Below are 18,876 nucleotides of genomic sequence, written 5' to 3'. Positions count from 1 at the left end.
AGTTGAAGCTGCAACAAGAACAGCTGGATGTTTCATATCCTTGGGAGAAAGTGTTCACTTGAAGTAATCAGCTATAAAGTTAACCACATGACTCTTTCAAGTCCCACCACAAAAACATGACAAAGACCTGAGTAATTTTTGGCTTGTTTAATTTTCAAATAAATCTTTAAATTTTTTATCATGTTGGATCATTTTTTCTTTTAATTATATTAACTTTAATGCTTCGGGGCATTATGCCTTGTTTGATGTGAACAAATGTAAAGAAAAGGTTTTAATTCAAAACCAAACATTTTCTCATGCGTCTCTGGTGTATCAAAGAACATTCTGATCTGTTTATTTATAATGTATGTTTATTAATAACTAACTGGTCTTCTACACTGCATAATTACATTGACACACCGGTTCTTGTCAGATCACCGAAGTTAAGCAACGTTGAGCCTGGTTAGTACCGGATGGGTGACCATTTGGGAATTCTACGCACTATATTTGCTCTCTGCTTATCTCAGCATTTGTCATCCTGTACATACACTTCACTTTCAACTGGTATTTAACAATGTCGACTCAGAAGAGGTGTGGTTGGAGATTGCGCACCTCCTGCCACAAAAATTTAATGCGCAGACACCCTTACGGTGGGTATCCATAGTCTGTCAAAAGACTGAAGGAGCCTGTTTAACTAACAGAATACCCATTCTGTGAGAATTTTGGGGAATGTGGAGTTACCTCTTGGATCCAGTCTGGCCACGAGTGGTATTTGTCAGGACTTCTGGGTTATAGATTGTTTACAAAATATGCCCTCAGCTGCAAAAAAGTAATCTTACATATTAATCACACAGAAATTGAAGGTTTATGGTCTGATGCTAACTTCTAACATTTTCTCTGAATATCACTCTCTTGGTTATACATTGATATGCTGTAAAACACTTGGAACAAATCCAAAATAGTGTTAAGAGTTGAAGATTTGATACTCTGCACAAAGCAACAAGTCTTTACTGTTAAGAATCCTGGGTGTTGGCCTATATATTTAATGAGATTGTTTTCAGCACTTTTCATGGAGGCGGTTGATGAGATAGCAATCTGCACTATTTACCTTCACTAGCACCACCCCTACATTCTCTGTCTATCTGTCTGTCTGTCTCACCCAGCAGCCCCTCTTCTGTAACGCCAGAGATCCGAGTTCTTCAAGGAAGTGATATGTATGAAGTCTATTAAATGATCATTCAAGTTCATATACTTTCTCTTCATATTATTTGCTTTCCAAAAACAAAACAAAAAAGAAACTTTATATTCTTATATATAAAAAAACAATTCTATTAGATGTCTGTATTTTTATATCTAGATGTAGATATCCCATCTTGCAAAATCTATAGTAGCCAAAATGGTGTTAGGATGGATCCACCATCTTTGTCTCCTCGTTTATTTATTAGTCGCGTTTACCCAGTGTTGTCAGCATCATTATTATCCTCCTCCACCACTATTACCAGCAGCAGATGCGATCCACAGACACTGTCTCACTGTATCACAACTCTTCAGTGTAGCTAGATTAGCACTCATTCCAAGCCAGAAAGTGAGCCTAAAACCATCTAGTTGGTAGTTCTACCCCCTAGCATGGGATTGACGCTTGTAAATGATATCTCTGTCTTTATATGGACATTGATATCTGAAGAAGGTCGGAGATTACATTGACTGAAACGTTGTGAAAAGTACACTCAAAATGAGAACCGTAGTCTGAAGAATCTAATTCCTAGAATAACCTGGTCCTGGATATAACCTTTAACTATATCCGATGGTGAGGCCCCAACTTGCAGGCTTTGCAGAGTGTGGAACCACCCTTTAATTGCCATTGCTCCCAGGTCCACTCTGCCTGGAGTGGTAGTACCTGTTAGGGTCCCAACTATGGGTTAAATAGAAACCGACTTAAACAAAACAAATATATTCTATGAAAAAAATTTTTCTTCAAAATCACTGGATTCGGCATTAAATAACCTGAAAAGGGTTGATATGCCGTAAAACAAAAACAACCAACAACAACCAATCTTCATGACAAAAATTTATTTTCTAAAAGTCAACCTCATAGGTATAAAAATAGACTTTTTTTAATGGATTTTACGAATATGCACGTGTCGTCATTTATGAAGAATTAAATAGATTGTTTCCAATGAATGGTATAAGCCGACTAATGGGTTAGCAACTAAGTTCTTGCAATTCTCTAGTTTTTAGTTGCGTGCAAGCGACTCTATAAGTATGTCGGTCTGTCCGTAACACTTTTGTGCTTGGCCTTTTTGGTTAAGATCAAAGGTCTGTTGTTAATAGATGCTGTTCTTCTTGGCCTTTTGGCCAAAATTTTCTCACACATACACACACACAAAAAAAAAAAAAAAAAAAATGCACACACAACATACAGAAATGAATATACAAATTGTACATAGTTAAATTTTACATTGAACGCTGGGGTTATTAGTTAGATTAGGATCCACAGAGTGATTGAGGTATTTTGGTAAATGTTGCCAGTCAAGAGTAAGACTTCAAAGTCTCATCTGTTACATAGTCAAAAAGACCCTGTACCCTCCCCCTCCCAATTTCTTGTAGGTCCTTGTGCCTAATTTTGTTGAATTGAATTTTTTGTACGTTTTTTATGTTCAATTTTTTCTTTCTCAATAAAATATATAAACAAGATCAAAGTGTAGTATCTGTTCCGGCAGATACTGCAAGCTATGACTAGCAAAGACCAGATGTGGGGGCAACCCCACATGCCTGACCTTTAACCAGCTCCCATTTCCCACCTCTCGGGAGCTGGTCCCCTTTTTCCCTTCCCCCTCCCTTCACTCCTCACATTAAAAATTGGCCTTGTGCCTAATTTGCTCGGTGGGGGAGCAAATAAATCCAATCTGTTCCGGCAGATACTGCAAGCAAAGACCATATGTGAGGGCAGCCCCACATATAAGACCTTGGTCAATGTAGGGGCAACCCTTCATACCAATTGTCACTATCCAGCTCCCCTACTCCCCGGGGAGTTGGTCACCATTTCCTCTTCACTCCTCACATTAAAAATCGGCCTTGTGCCTAATTTGCTCGGTGGGGGAGCAAATAAATACAGCTTTTCTTGGCCTTTTGGCTAAGATCAAAGTGTAGTATATGTTCTTACTACATGCTGTACTTATGTTTGTAACTTTGTGATATAAAGTGGCGGATCACTTTTCTGTATTAATTTAATGTAAAAAAAAATCATCCACTTTACAACCAGTCAGTCTGAAAACCATTCAAGTCATTCTCCAAATCATTCAAGTTATTTTTGAAGGATTCCAGTTATTTTTGAAGGATTCCAGTTATTTTTGAAGGATTCCAGTTGTTTTTGAAGGATTCCAGTTGTTTTTGAAGGATTCCAGTTGTTTTTGAAGGATTCCAATTGTTTTTTAAGCATTCAAGTTATTCTTAAGGTCATTCAATTCATCCTTAAGTTCATTAAAGTCATTTACTTTTTATTTATTTAAGTCATTTCAGTCCATTTTTCGATCATTTTAATTTATCTTTAAGAATTTCATGTCAATCCTACATTCACCGATTCATTCATTACACGAGAGCACGCGACTAATGGCTATCGGCCTTGTTCTTTTAACATTAAAAGTACGGAATAGTTAACACGTGATAACTTGTAAACCAAATGAAATGGGAGAAATCGTATAGTTTTACTGTGTGTAAACAATTAGTAAGGATTCCTAAAACGCTATCAAATCTCTAACCAATCATTTCCACACGTTCAAAACTTTCATAGAGAATTTAATTCTAATGCGTTTGTATTCTGTTTGACGTGTCTTGATTGAGTTAGGCGCAGCGTTCTGATCTGTCATTTGGCGTAAACCTCTAAAGAATAAAACCTGTTGATTGACACTGTACCCCATCTACAAACTTTCAATACATAAGGATTTGGGATGAATTCTAGCCACCAGAATGCATTTCTGTAATTTAACTTTCCAAATCCTATTAATAATTTCGTAAGAAAAAATAAACACAAAACAAATTAAAATACTTCTGGGAAACACCAGATCTCTACAGCTGTGAATGTCTTTTGTGTGTAGGTGGTTGCTTTTCATGATGGGGAATCTTAAAACACTGTTAGAATAATAATAATAAAAGTTATTAGGTCTTTAGAAAAAAACTAAATGCATAGAATTTCGTAGACTTGTTTTGTATTAACTGTTTGTATATATTTTTTTATTATTAGAATAATTTTATTTATTTTATCTTTTTGTGCTTCTTGTTATTTGTTCCTAAGATCAAAGTGTAGTATCTGTTCTTCAGGTGCTGCACTTCCATTTCTTGTTCTCTTTCGGTGGAGGAGAAGTCCTTCACGACTGAGACAATTTTTATTTTTGTACCTTTTCTCCACGTTAAAAAACGACCCTGGTGTCTAACTCTGTCCCGTGGGGAGGCATAGTAAATAGGTACAATTACTATTTCATTGGCTCTTTAGTTTCGGAACTAGAGCTTCGTCCCTTCTATATTTCTATCTGTCCCCTTTATACCCCCTCTCCCCTCTCTCTGTCACTCCTTTCGCTCTCTGTCCTCTGTCTCCCCTCTCTGTCTGTCCGTCCCCCCTTTCTCCCTGTCCTCTGTCCCCCCTTTCTCCCTGTCTGTCCGTCCCCCCTTTCTCCCTGTCTGTCCCCCCTTTCTCCCTGTCTGTCCGTCCTCCCTTTCTCTCTGTCTCTGTCCTCTCTCTGCCTGTCTCCTTTCTCTCGCTCTCTTCTATCTCTGTCCATGTTTTTGTTCTTTCTCCATTTCTGTGCTCTCTCCTTCTTGCTATCTTCTTTGTCTCTTCTACCTCTCTCCTTCCCTCCTCTATCTCTGTCCGCCACTCTCTTAATTAAAACTATTAATATAGTAGATATGTTCCCGTGACAGCAAACTTAAAGAATTCTCGCTTCCTTTCGTCTTTGTATAAAAAACAACAATCATAAAAGGCTACACAAAAACTGTAGGAAATGTGTAACAAAAAAAAAAAAAAAAAAAAAAAAGAAGATTAATTTGTATAATTGAACTTTCACTATTTTTATGCAACAGAAGAGAAAGGTTCGTCTTCAGGTAAGAGCGATTTCTGACGCGGATGTCTTTGCACTACAACAAAGTAATCGATTTAAGACACATTTTCATAACAGTAACACCGATATAGTTTTTCACTTGCTGACTCCAACTCCAACTTGAGAGTCAGATTTAAAGAGAAAAAAAGTTCCTTGTTCAGAATACCTTCTACATTAAAAAAAAAACAAACTAAAATTAAGTAAAATGTGTATGATATACGTGCTTATAACAAAACGAAAATATATTCCAAAAATATAAATTAATCAAGTATTTTTTTTTTTTTTTATTATTATGAAGAAAATCATTTTTAAGCTATTAATGGGAATTGGTAGACATTGCATAAATCTCACAAGTTTGGATTATGTAATTATCTCCCTTTTTTGTTTTTGTTTAGATTTTCAAAATAGCGGACAAGAATGTCGCTGTTCGGTTACGCATAAAGTTTGATTTAAAAGTAAAACTTGATCACTTTACATTATTTTTGGAATATGCTTATGTTTCATTACGGGTACATATATACACCATGCAGATTTTATTTTTTTTTTTAATATAGGGAGAATTCTTGATAAGAACAAGGGGGGGGGGGAGAATTCTGACATTAATTCTTTGGCCCAACATTTCTTTAAGGAATAATTTCCCTTAATTCTTGTGTTAATAACTGCTGCTCCAGAGGTAACTGGGACTTTGTAACTAGGTTTGAATATTATATATATTCTAATTATAACTTTTTCCTTTATTTGTCTTTTCTTTCTTTCTTTTAATTTAAAAAATTTTTTTATCAAAGACCAAAACTAAAAAAAGAAAAAAAAAAAAAAAACATTTACGGATGCTTATGTTAATTACTAAGCAGGTTTCACTTCATCGTTCCTGTCCTCAATCGATGAATCTTTCTAGAATGATCTGAAATAACAGCAGTGGGAGACTTGATTCCAAATATTCCTCATGTGTTATGTCTCCCCTCTTTGGTTTTCATACATAAAGTAAATTTCACAGAGTATAAGGATTATTTGATACTGGAGATATTTATAATCGTACCCTATTTCCAAAAGAGAGGAGATATAACATGTGTGAAATATCTGGAATCAAGTCTCCCCTTGCTGTTATTTCACATCATTTGGAGCCATAGCAAGTTTTAGTCTCCCCTCCATCAAGTCCAGAGGTTTTGGGGAAATCTTTATATATAAAGAACAAAATGTGTGTGTGTGTATGTCTCGCAAAAACTTTCAACAGAGACGATGGATTCTCACAAGAATCAGTATCGTTTTAAAGCTCGACCCTTCAGACGACAAGAATCGTAAAATTGGCCAAAACCATTGATTCCTTCACCCTAAACTGGACAATTTTCTACAAGGAGGGGTCGTTTTTTTTTTTTTTTTTTGTGTCACCATTTTTGCAAGTCATTGTATTGGTTGGATTGACTTCGCTTAATTTCAACATTCCAAACTTCCGGTTGGACTGTGTAGACATCGGCCAAGACGTCATTTTTTTTTCCTCCTTCGCATTACAGGCTCGAGCCTGCCTGCCTACTACCACTTTTCTCTCTCAACCCAAACTGCCTACTGTTGTTTTGCCTCCTCCCCACTACCAATTTATTTTTTTAACCTCCCCCCTCCTCAGGGTTCCTTACTCGACTCAGGCAATGCTGGGGAACCCTGCTACTATACCACTTTTTATTTAACACCTTTTAATCCTCCACACACCCGGGCAACGCCGGATATCCCCTTTATCATATATTTTATAAAAGTGAGACTATGGATGTGAGAGGACAACTCTCAACCTATGATGAAAAATGCATCAAACATTGATGTTATTTTTTTTCCCCCGTTTCTGCAAAGTCAGAAACAAAAACAATTTTATTTCACAAAACCACCAAATCAAATGCCATGAATAATTTTTTTTTTTTTTTTTTTGAAGATATAAAAAAAAAAATTGAATAAAATTTTTTTCCTAAATTACTGGATTCGGCATTAAATAACCTAAAAACAAGAACACAAAAAAAAATAATTATAAAACAAAACAACCAAACCGAAAACTATGAATAAATATTTGAATATATCATCATCATTATCATCATGTAAACAAGGACAGACTCTACCACTGAATATATAAACAACTTGAAACATGAAAACGTTTTTTGTCCAAAATGACTGGATTTGACATTAAATAACCTGAAAAGGGTTGATATGTCTTCCGTTTTCCTGCTTTCCAGCTGACTACAATATGGTTGTCTTCAAGTCTAACGTAAACAAGTACTTGATGAGCTGTTCCATATAAGTTAACAAATTTACCGAATTTCCATTACTAATGATTACTATATTGTCCAATTTCTACTGTACACTCTTTAACCCTTATCCTCGAGTGGCCTCTTGGCCTTGATAATGTGGTGATGCCTGTGTAAAAAAAAAAAAATTATGCCATTAAACAAAAACACCCAACCAAAGCGTATAACCATTTTTTTTCTCTTGAACAAGTTGTTGTACATCAAATAAAACTTTGCACATCTGTGCAGCCGAGTGTGTTGGCTAAAAATAAACGTAACCGTTTTTTTCTGAAAGCGAGTATTGGTCTCTGTTATTTCCATCAAAACCTATTAGCAAAGCTCACTTTCTCTCCACTCCTAGATTCCATCAAGTGCGTGTGTGGCTGGCACGCAATAGCTAATTGGCAACGATGATGAACTCGGTGACAAATTATGTGGTGGTTTCACTGTTATGATGTTTATCAGGGAGACAAAATAATTATTTGATGATTTTGGCGCAATTTTACTTGAGGTCTGTATAAATTATTTAAGGAAATAACATTTCAGGAAACAGTAATTGCTGTAAAAATCTTTTTTCAGCATTTCTACAGAATTGGGACGAGATTTTGTAGTCAATAAATGGAGTTTTCAGATAAAAAAACAATGGTTTCAACTGATTTTTTTTGTCAATTCTAATAAGTAATAATGGTAGCTCCCAAATTATGCAGTCAAAATTACCTGAATATTACTGAATTATTAAACAAAACAACTTTGTTTTAGTAGGTAAAAAATTGCTGCCATCTTGTTTAAATCAAAACGGAAAATTACCTCTCTTGAATTCTACTATGTCTTACGATCGTTTTCATCAAATTCTTTTCCATTTTTTTTTTTTTAATAAAAATTTTTCTACCTTATCGATTTTCGTAATTTTTGGATATAATCATCTTAAAAATACGAGGAATGTGTAGATACCATCGTTTTCATGTGAAATTCAGTATTATGATTTCCGAAATGTCGTCCCAATAGTGTAGAAGCGCCCCTTTTTTCTTAAATGAAAATCATAAAGAAAGAAGGAAAAAACACATTACAAATCTATGAATAAGGCGGATTCCGTTTAAAGTTTCAGAAAAAAAACAAAAAAACAAAATTGATTGTCATTTTTTTATTTGAGCTGTTTTTAAAAATATGACCTGTTGGGTTATCTGTTCACCTATGATTTCATTGTTTGAAAAAAAGTGAGTTTGCAAAGCCAGTTAAATAATAAAAAAAATTTCAGACGAAATAATAGCATTAAAATAACACAAAAAATTATTAGAAAAAAAATAAAAGTTATAATCAAGCAAGAGAATTATTATGTTTAACAATGTTTGTTTAAATGAAAAAATGCTGCCTAAATGCGCAGAAAAAATGTGTATTGTGTAATGTATATATAGTAATTGGAAAATGAAGTCTCATCAAACAAAAAACTGTTATTTAATAACATTCGTCTGAATGAAAACATGTTATTTAAATACACGCACACGTGTACATATATCAAATTGCAGCTGAGATGGAAAAGATAACAAAATACCAAGGTCTTATATACAGCATGAAAAGAAACTGGAATCTTGGGAAGATCTCCATTCCAGTAATTATAGTATCAGCTGGACTCCAAACAAAGAATATCAAAAACTACCTGGCAAATATACCTAGTGAACCAAGTGCAAGAGGCATACAAACAATTGCACTTAAAGGGACAGTTAAAGTTTTAAAGAGATTTCTTAGTTGGAATGTATGAGATAGCAAGTGAATGTCTGGCATCAAGAAGGATGCCCCATCTCCAGCTTGAACAAAACAATAATAATAAAAAAAAATTATATATTAATTGATTAAGTTCAACTATATTTGTTATCATAATTCTTCAAAAGTGCTCAATATTTTATCTTCTGACTATAGAATTTAATTGGAGTCCTGAGGAAACATGAAAATGTTGATCAACCTACGTAAACTACTTACTTGTGTGTGTGTATGTATATATATATATATATATATATCTGCCTTTTCTCCACGGCACGTGAGACCAAAAAACAACACTTACTACACGAGTTGCCACAATGAGTAGAGTACAACACTGGATTTTTCTTCATGGTTTACTTTAGGGTTTGTAATGCTTTTAGGGCACACCCTAATAAAATAAATTATTCGATACAAGCTTCTGAAATGACAAACGCAACAACTTCATAAAAGGTCACAGAAAAGGTTTATTGAGGAGAATGTGGTATTTTCCTTGTAGAAAGCTGGACTCCGGCACCTGTTATTATCGCGGTAGTTATTCCAGTGGAATCGCCGATACCGTAGAGATAACACCGAGGTGGAGAGAGAGAGAAGAAAAGGAGGTCCGTTCCGTTTGGTGTCTCTCTGTGTAAGAATGAGTTGTTCTTCTTTAAACCGGATGCTGGCCGATTTCCTTTGGGGATAGGAAGTATCAGTGCGCCATACCCCTGACTGGTCAAGATGTGGCTGAATAGCACAGGGGAGAGGCATTGATTCGAAGAAGAAAAAAGTCGCATTTGTTTCTGCTACATTACTGTTGAAGCATTTTCTATGATTGGATATGGTCGATAGGTAACAGAGGTTTAAGAGTTTCCTATCCTCTCAGTGAGCTATCTTTCCAGACTGAAGTTCCATCTGTGTGATATATCTTGCATTCATACCTAGAGGCTATCATTCCCACACTGGCTTCTATAGCCACAGACATTGAGCCCCAGCTAAACAGAAACTAGGATGCTACTCATGATCAACCATAACTGACAGCGGTTTATTATATACTAGTATTTCGTCCTGGCGTTGCCCAGGTGTTTGGAGGTGTATGCTGAGCAAAAAAAAACCAAAAAAAAAAACCCAGTAATTTTTTTAATTTTGACCCCTATTATGACCCCTTAAAATTTATTGTTTTGGGCTCAAAAAAAAGTTATTAAGTTAGATCCATGTCCAAGGAATCAATATCTAAAATGTCAAGTGTTTAGACCCAAAATTGTCGGAGGAGTTTGGTAGAGTTCTCAAAGGTCAAATCGTTGAACTTTGACCCCTTAACAGCGAAATTTCTGGCCGAAACCCGATCAAATCGATTTTCCCAAATCTCAGTACCCTGTATATCAAATTTTGAGTCTGTAGACTAAAAATTGACAGTTATTGTGTAGGGAAATGTACACAGACACACAGACACGTTCACTTTTATAGATATATAGATACATGTAAGGTGAATGGGGCTCATTTGAGAAGGAAAACCCTGACAAAAACAAAAAGTTAATTCTGATAATGGTCCTCATAAGCAGACTATTACTGACTTAAGTTCAGAGCTAATGGGGCAGATAGGTCACCTTCGCACAGCCTAGAAGCCCTTTCAAAAAGAAGGTAGAATTTGACTAGAAATCTGAGGATCTGGTATGGACCAATTGGATCCTTCGTACATGACTCAAAAAGTGGATTGCATGCTATACAAGCTCAATTTTACTGTAAAGAAAGTCACGTGCAGACACCCTTTTTTTTTTTTTTTTTTTTTTTTAAATAGTTACTAGTGGATGATTGCTTTTAAATTTTTCAGAGTTTGAGTTGAGTTTTGATTACCGACTCTACAGCCCTGGTATTTCCCAAATAGTCAACAAGAGTTGAAACAAAGCTAATTCACTAAATGAGCACTAACTAAATTTGACAACGCAAAAAAAAAAAAATAAATAAATAAATAAATAAAATAATCTATCATTAAAAAAAAAACAAAAAAAAACAATGTTTTTGCGTAAGGAGTCATGAGAAGTAACAGTCATTTAGGCAATTGTTTCTAAGAATAACTCGTTGAAAAATTAGGTAAATAATTACCTTGGCTGAAAAGAAAACATTTAAATCCAATGTTAATTCTTTAGTGATCATCTAATTTACTACCTCTCCTCCCCAAAAACCGTTTCTTAACAACATCGACTCTTTTTTTTTTTTTTTTTTTATAATTTTTTCTTTTAAATTATTTGTACAGAGTTGCATTTCAGGAGTACTGCTGAATTTTTAGCTCTTTTTTTTTTGTTTTTTTGTTTTTCTGATATAAGCGGCACGTTCTGTTTGTATGTCCTTGTTTTTAATTTTGTAAGAATATCGCAACTCCTATTACATATGAAAAATATTGCATCAATACCAATTAATAAATGTAAATTAATGAGACTTGTTTTATTTCTTCATAACAGACCAGGCTTGAAAAAAAAAAGAAAATTTTTTAAGTCAAAAATTGACATCGCAATATAGTGAGACTGGTGATTTAAAAGATGTTGCTAGCCTTTCTTTACTCCTGTCATTTCTGTGGAAAAATGCTTCCTCCTTTTAAAACATTCACAGCAAGAACTTCTCTTGCTACTACCATTGCAAAAAAAAAAAAAAAAAAGAAGCTTTCTTTTTATTCTTCTATTAAAAGTATTTTTCATGATAAATGTCTTTCCAGGAATTGTTCAGCTGTGGAGATTGCTTCTCTGGCGGCATGCATATGCAGTATGATGCGATTAAAAAAAAAAAGAGAAAAAATGCAAAATAAAAAATAAAATTATTACGTACTTGTGTCAAAATTAGTAAAAAAAAAATTTAAGAGTAAAAGATCCGCTAAAAATATTATTTTACCAAAAAAAAAAAAAAAAAATCCCTCGGATATTAGCGGTCCATCATTTTCTATTTCGAAATGGAAGATTTGTCAAAATCATAAATTGCAGTTACCTCCCCTGAGTTTTAAGAATTCTTCAACATTAACCAATATGATAAAAATATGAATATAAAAAAATATTTTTCTGTTCAATCATTTTTCATAATGTTTGGAATTTTTTTACTAATTTCGACAAGACATGTAAGTAGTAGATGTTTTATGCAAAAACACTTATATATTTGCATGTTATGTCAAAATTAGTAAAAAATGTTAAAAAAATTACAAAAAAATGAAGTAGAAAAATAATTACAAGTAAAAATAAGATTTATAAAATTTGGTGCTTGTTAAGATAATGTCGACAGATTGATTTTTTTTTAAATATGTGCAGTTAAGTAAAAACAATGTTACTTATTTGTAATAATATATCCCGAAATTATGAAAATTCATCAAATAGAACAACTGCTATTTTTTTTAGTAAAAAAAAAGTTTATCGCTATAGGTCACAAATGCTGGAAGCCATTAAAGTGGCGAAAGGGGAGTTAAGTATTTTTACCTAAAATGCAGTTGTTTGAAATCCCATTATACTACATAAATACCCCTGAGGGTTACAGCATGGGCATCTTCAAATCAACTATTTTTAAAATACCTTCATAATTCATCAAATTTTATTCAATCCTCTCATAATATTCATCATCATTCAACAGATAATCTCTCTCATTAAATCTTAGCCTTGAGTGGCTTTTAGCCTTTATAAGTGGTGACTCGTTACTTAAAAAAAAAAATTCAAATTGGAGTGAGACCATTTAATATTTTGTGAATCTTGAGTCTAGTGTCTGGACTACGAACGCTGCAGCCCTATTTTTTTGCTATCCTCTTTAATCACCGCTGACCTTTCCACCCTGTAATTGTGACATATTTCTTCTTGCTTTTTTGACCTATATTTTCATTATGAAAGGTCACAGTCAAATTGTCGATCTGTTTTCCTCTCATTTTTCCTCGTCTCGAGGCGTAGGAATGACAAATGGCCCAAATTACAACCTCTGTAATGGATTCCATCTGAATTTTTACGACAAGTACTTATTTTCATTATTAATCCACGGCGATCTTTTTCCCATATTAAAAAAATATGAGTTGCTGGATATTTTATATACTGATATCTGCAAAATACGGATGAAGAAAAAAAATGATTTTCCGACACCCTTGGTTTCCGAGCCTTACCATATTGCGGGAACATTGAATTTCAATTTAATAATACCGTAAGCTAGAGTGACTCTGAGCCATTAGGAAAAATAAAAGTGATAATGTTGCTGCATCGCAACATGTCTGTATAATTATGAAATTGTATTTTTTATTTTATTTTTACATAGGCATAACCACTTATCAAGGCCCAGAGACCACTCGAGGATAAGGGTTAAGAGTGTACAGTAGTCACTTGGGCAATAAAGTAATTGTTAGTAATGGAAATTGTCGGAGGAGTTTGGTAGAGTTCTCAAAAGTCGAATCATTGAACTTTGCCCCCTTAATCGTAAAATTTCTGGTCGAAAACCGATCACAAAGATTTTCCCAAATCTCAGTACCCTGTATATCAAATTTCGAGTCTGTAGACTGAAAATTGACAAAGTTATTGCGTAGGGAAATGTGCATGCACACACACGTTCACTTTTATAGATGTACTAGAATTTCAGCCCGGCGTTGCCTGGATGTTTGGATGTGTATGTTGAGCAAAAAAAACAAAAAATGTGGTAGTAGGAAGGCAGACTCAAACCTGTACCGCGAAGGAGGAAAAGAACGAGAAAAAAAACCTGACGTCTTTGCGGTTACGATCACCACCAAACCTGAAGTGACTTGTGTGTAAATTAAGGCTAGACGATCGAAAGGAGAAAGTAGCTTTAAAAAATATCGGCGTAAAAAGCGCCCCCACCCCCCTGTAGAAAAGTGCCTAGTTGAAGGTGAAGATATTAATGTTTTTAGCCAATTTTTCAATATTTGTCGTATGAAAGGTTGAACTTTAAAACGATACTGATCTTGGTAAAATCCGTCGCCTCTGTCGAAAGTTTTAGGCAGACATGCAAACATACATACATCCATACATATATTGGTAACTAAAATTTTTTGACCCAAACCGATGAAAAAGCTTGCCCTATCTCTGAATACCCTTTATGTAAAATTTCAAATGTTTAGACCAGAAATTTTCTGAGTAATTTGGTAGAGACCGCAAAGGTCAAATTTTTAAAAACTTTGACCCCTATTATGACCCCTTAAAATTTATTGTTTGGGGCTCAAATCAAGTTATTAAGTTAGATCCATGTCCAAGGAACCTATATCTAAAATTTCAAGTGTTTAGACCCAAAATTGTCAGAGGAGTTTAGTAGAGTTCTCAAAAGTCAAATCGTTGAACTTTGACCCCTTAATCTCCAAATTTCTGGCCGAAAACCGATCACATAGATTTTCCAAAATCTCAGTACCCTGTATATCAAATTTCAAGTCTGTAAACTTAAAATTGACAAAGTTATTGTGTAGGGAAATGTACACACACAGACAGATACACAGACACACAGACACATTCACTTTTATAGATATATAGATTAGACTGGGCTTGGGTGCAAAAGAGTTGGAGAAAAATTCTAAATTATTAGGGCCATAAGTATAGGGTCAGGGAAATTGGTTGCAAAAAGAAAAAAAAAATGTCAGTACTGTATTGTGGAGTTAGCTGAAAACATCTGCTCCAATCTCGGCAAGAATTTCTTGATTCCGAATCCCATTACATGATGATTTCCAAGAAATGGTCACATGTGTAAAAGTTCCTTTTTCTTTTCTTTCTTCTTTTTTTTTTTTTTTTTTTTTTTTTTTTAAAGCCGAAAGACAGGAGGAAATCGATGCTTGACTCTAGTTTTATCATATTACATGAAATAGATAACCTGACCAGTACAGGATGCTAGTCTGTCTACAGTTATAATCTTGGATTACGTTTTTGTTTATTGTCCCTTGCATTTGCAAATGCTCACTCTTACAGGGTGGAGCATAGCAACTTGCTTATTTGGAATGTCAATTAAAACACAAGCATGGCAGGTATAGATGTAATTCTTTGAACTGCAACTAGTACAACATTTAAATTTTATTTTTTACCAGTTTTAAAGATATCAGTAAGATGGCGTTCATTTTTCTCTGTACACTGAGTTAATAAAACTCTAAAGTTTCGGTCAACTCTTTCCAGCATATCAATGGTTATGTTGGTGACAGCTCAATGAATGTTGTTTTTCAGTTGAGTCAAGGTGCTAGGATGATCATTGTAAACAATTGATTTCAGATATCGCCATAAAAAATAATCACATGGTGATAAATCAGGGGACCGTGGTGGCCAATACAGATCACCCCTCAAGCCCAACCCAACAGTGAAAGCGTGTTTCAACTTTGTCCACTCCATGATGCTCACTGGGGTTCCTGAAAAATAAACAATAAATAAATAACGCATGTTAAAAACCAGACTTTAAGCCCTACTCTCTCAAATAAGCCCATCCCTACCATCCTTGGAGTAACCATCGCTTTAGGGTGCCAAATTTAAATAAGCAAGTTGCTCTGCCCCACCCTGTATAATTACTAACCAGGTTCAGTTTAACTTTGGTGATTATATTGTTAAATTTGGGAATCTGCACAGAATTTTGAACAAAACCCTTTATTTAATCCACAAGGGTAGCATGCTCTCATTTTGTTAGCCATGATTTGGCAGAAATCCAAAGTAATTCGCAATGCGGATCAAACTCAAGAAGAGTGGAACTTACTGCTAAATTAACCAAATACTTTAGCCACTACACCATAGGTCAACACTCAAAGTACAATTGCAAATTATTTATGAATTCTATCCAACTATGCCAAAACGAAACGAGAGCATGCTACTGCTGTGGATTAAATAAGATTCCGTTTGAGATTCTGTGCAGATTTTCAAGTTTGACAATATAGATACACCTAAAGAAGGTTGGAGATTACATCGACCGAAACGCTGTGAGAATAACACTCAAGATGCGAACAATAGTCTGAATAAAATAATACAAATTATCAATCCCCATCTGAAAAATTTAGGAAAAAGTTTGGTTTTTATCGATTTATTTTATCTTTTCTTAGTGTTAATTTCATTTTTGTAAGAACATATTTTAAATTAAATGTTTTTTTTTTTACAGGGAGTAGCAGCAGCAGCAGCATCGAGTGTGAGTGAGGAGGAGCAAAGCAGCGAAGATGGCGACTGGAGACAAGATCACACTTACGGATGCGCTGCAAAATGTGGACGTCCTGGATGAGCTTGAGTTGCCCGACCAGCAACCTTGCATTGAGGCGCAGTCATTGTCTCTCCACTACCAGGCAAATTTTGACACCAACTTTGAAGACAGAAATGCCTACGTATCAGGAGTTGCGAAATACAAGGAAGAGGCGGCTGTTCACGCCGACCTGGTAAGTCACGTTACTCACTATTTGATCCTTGACCTTGTCATGGCTATCATCTGGGGTTAGTTTAGGCAGCTCCCATTATTTTGATTGGATCCTGCTTTGTTGCAGACCAGAGTTGACCATTTTGAGCTTACTTGATTACTTTTTTTTTTTTTTTTTTTTTTTTTTTTTTTACAAGGTGGTTAACACTTATCAAGGCCCGGAAGCCACTCAGAGATAAGGGTTATTGTAAGTACAGTACGTTAGTGTGGATATTTAAAGCGTCTACTTAAGGGGCCGGTTCATCAGGAATTTGTTTACGTTGGACTTGAAGACATCCAAGTTGTAGTCCTAATTGTTATTTCCTAAGTTAATTAATAATTGTTGTTTGCTAATTGCTAAGCAGTTAGGTTTTTGATCTAACAATCCTTAAACTGATAGTCTTCTCATTGAGTGCCTTTTTAAATCCCTTATTTGAATTTTATTTTAGACTTTTTTTAGGTACTGGTACAGTTTGTGACACATCTTCTGACTCTTTGTTTAAACAGCCAGAAATAATCAAATAAAAATGGCCTCAAATCAAAATGAGACAGATCTATCAAATAGAGCAATATCTGACCGAATTGTATAATGACTAAAAAAAAAAAATTTTTTTTCCTTATTTGTTACTATTTATACATATATATATATATATATATATATATATATATATATATATATAAAGCATTTTTGGGTTTGTATTACTGTACACATAGATTCGAAAAAGTTGTCAAAAAACAAATATATAACAAATAAATGTTATCAAAGGCAAGATAAGTTACTTTTCTACCAAACTGGATATATTTTTCGTGTTTTTATTCAATGTAACATGTTTATTCAGCTCAAAAAGCTGACAGTGTTTACCGATGTATTGGAAAATTCAAGATGGCGCCCGACTCTCTCTTTAACACAATAAGTTCGGGAAAAGGTGTTATAAATTATAAACTAGACAAAATACTGTTAGCAACTCGCTCAATATATGTTACCGTCACATAAGTTGACATATATTCGGTGTTTTTTAAATAGTATTTTGTCTAGTTTATTATTTATAACACCTTTTCCCAAACTTACCATGTTAAAGAGAGAGTCGGGCGCCATTTTGAATTTTCCAATACATCGGTAAACACTGCATGTTTTTCGAGCTGAATAAACATGTTACATTGAATAAAAACACAAAAAATATATCCAGTTTGGTAGAAAAGTAACTTATCTTGCCTTTGATAATATTTATTTGTTATATATTTGCTTTTTGATAACTTTTTCAAATCTATGTGTACAGTAGTACAAACCCGAATTTTTTTTCTTTCTTAATGTGGCAAGTTTTAAATCAAAATAAATCACAAAAGGATATTTTTATTTTACAAATATGTGGTTTGTTCCAAATATTAATTTTAGGCATTTATAATTTTAATACAATTTTGGGCATAAGACTCCTGCGGCTTGCGCGTATATGGCGTAATCTAGAAGTCCAATTTTCACAAACTCTACGCATTAAATTAGACTATATTTTGACAATAACACATTGAATGTTGCCTTCCAAGTATTCTATTGTGTTTGTTTAATCAGTGTAGACCTGGGGATTTTAGATTTCCCTGAAGAAAATAATTTAACGGGGGTTAAATTGCACAAACAAGGTGGTTGTTCGGCATGTCCACTTTGTGAAATTGCTTGTTCATCAGACTTTTCTGTAAATTGATCGTATCACGTACTGCATGGCATATGGCTCCTTCCTACTGAAACTATACGTCTGCAACATTAATGCACGAAGAAGTTGGTAATCATTTTTCTGTATCGTCTATCATCACCTTTGAAGGCATATGGACTGATGATTCCACCAACCCATGGCCGTGTCGGTGGGGCATTAGAATACGCCGACTGCCCCCCTGCAGAGGGTAAAAGTCCTTCAATGGGGGTCCTGGATATGACCTTAAACTATATCCAGTAGTGAGGCCCCAGCTTGTGGGCTTTGGGGAGTGTGGAGCCACCCTTTAATTACCATTGCTCCCAGGTCCACTCTGACCCGGAGTGGTACCTGTTAGGGTCCCAACTAAGGGTTAAATAGAAACCGATGTGAAAACAACAAATATATTCTATTAAAAAATGTTTTCTTCAAAATCTTTGGATTCGGCATTAAATAACCCGAAAAGGGTTGATATGCCGTAAAACAAAAACAACCAATCCATCAACCCATAAAGCCTCCAAATAGTGAATTTTTCCTGGATGTAATGTTTTTTTTTATTATATCTTGTACATTATATACTGAGTGCACAAACAAAATGGCGTTTTTGATGTCATTATGATCGAGTGCCGAGTCGCTCTTTAACAACATTTCCAAAAACGTTACCTATGTATAAATCAATCCGCAAAAATAATCTTAAAATCGTCTCCCAGAAATTTTACTTATACACAAGTATATACAGTTTTTAAAAATTATACTTGAAAATTTCTGAAG

The 18,876-nt window shown here is 34.5% G+C and overlaps 1 protein-coding gene and 1 pseudogene across 3 annotated transcripts in view; both read left to right on the top strand.

Moving 5' to 3' along the window:
• Window positions 1-18,876, top strand: part of LOC145259289 (cytoplasmic FMR1-interacting protein-like) — a 166,714-nt gene that overhangs the window by 43,207 nt on the left and 104,631 nt on the right. For 2 of the 3 annotated variants that reach the window (XM_080117160.1, XM_080117157.1), the window contains exon 2: window positions 16,142-16,409. In XM_080117160.1, the coding sequence (XP_079973286.1) occupies window positions 16,197-16,409 (213 nt within the window). In that variant the 5' untranslated portion in view covers window positions 16,142-16,196. Of the gene's footprint in view, window positions 1-4,934; window positions 5,077-16,141; window positions 16,410-18,876 lie in introns of those variants that run through there. The other variant, XM_080117159.1, reaches the window with a different exon arrangement.
• Window positions 3,093-3,197, top strand: LOC145259353 (U2 spliceosomal RNA; annotated as a pseudogene).

The sequence above is a fragment of the Euprymna scolopes genome, chromosome 34, assembly GCF_053919585.1.
Source record: "Euprymna scolopes isolate OS-2025 chromosome 34, ASM5391958v1, whole genome shotgun sequence".
Taxonomy (NCBI): domain Eukaryota; kingdom Metazoa; phylum Mollusca; class Cephalopoda; order Sepiida; family Sepiolidae; genus Euprymna; species Euprymna scolopes.
The sequence above is the reverse complement of the archived record's forward strand: the minus strand, read 5'-3'. Positions and strand labels throughout refer to the sequence as shown.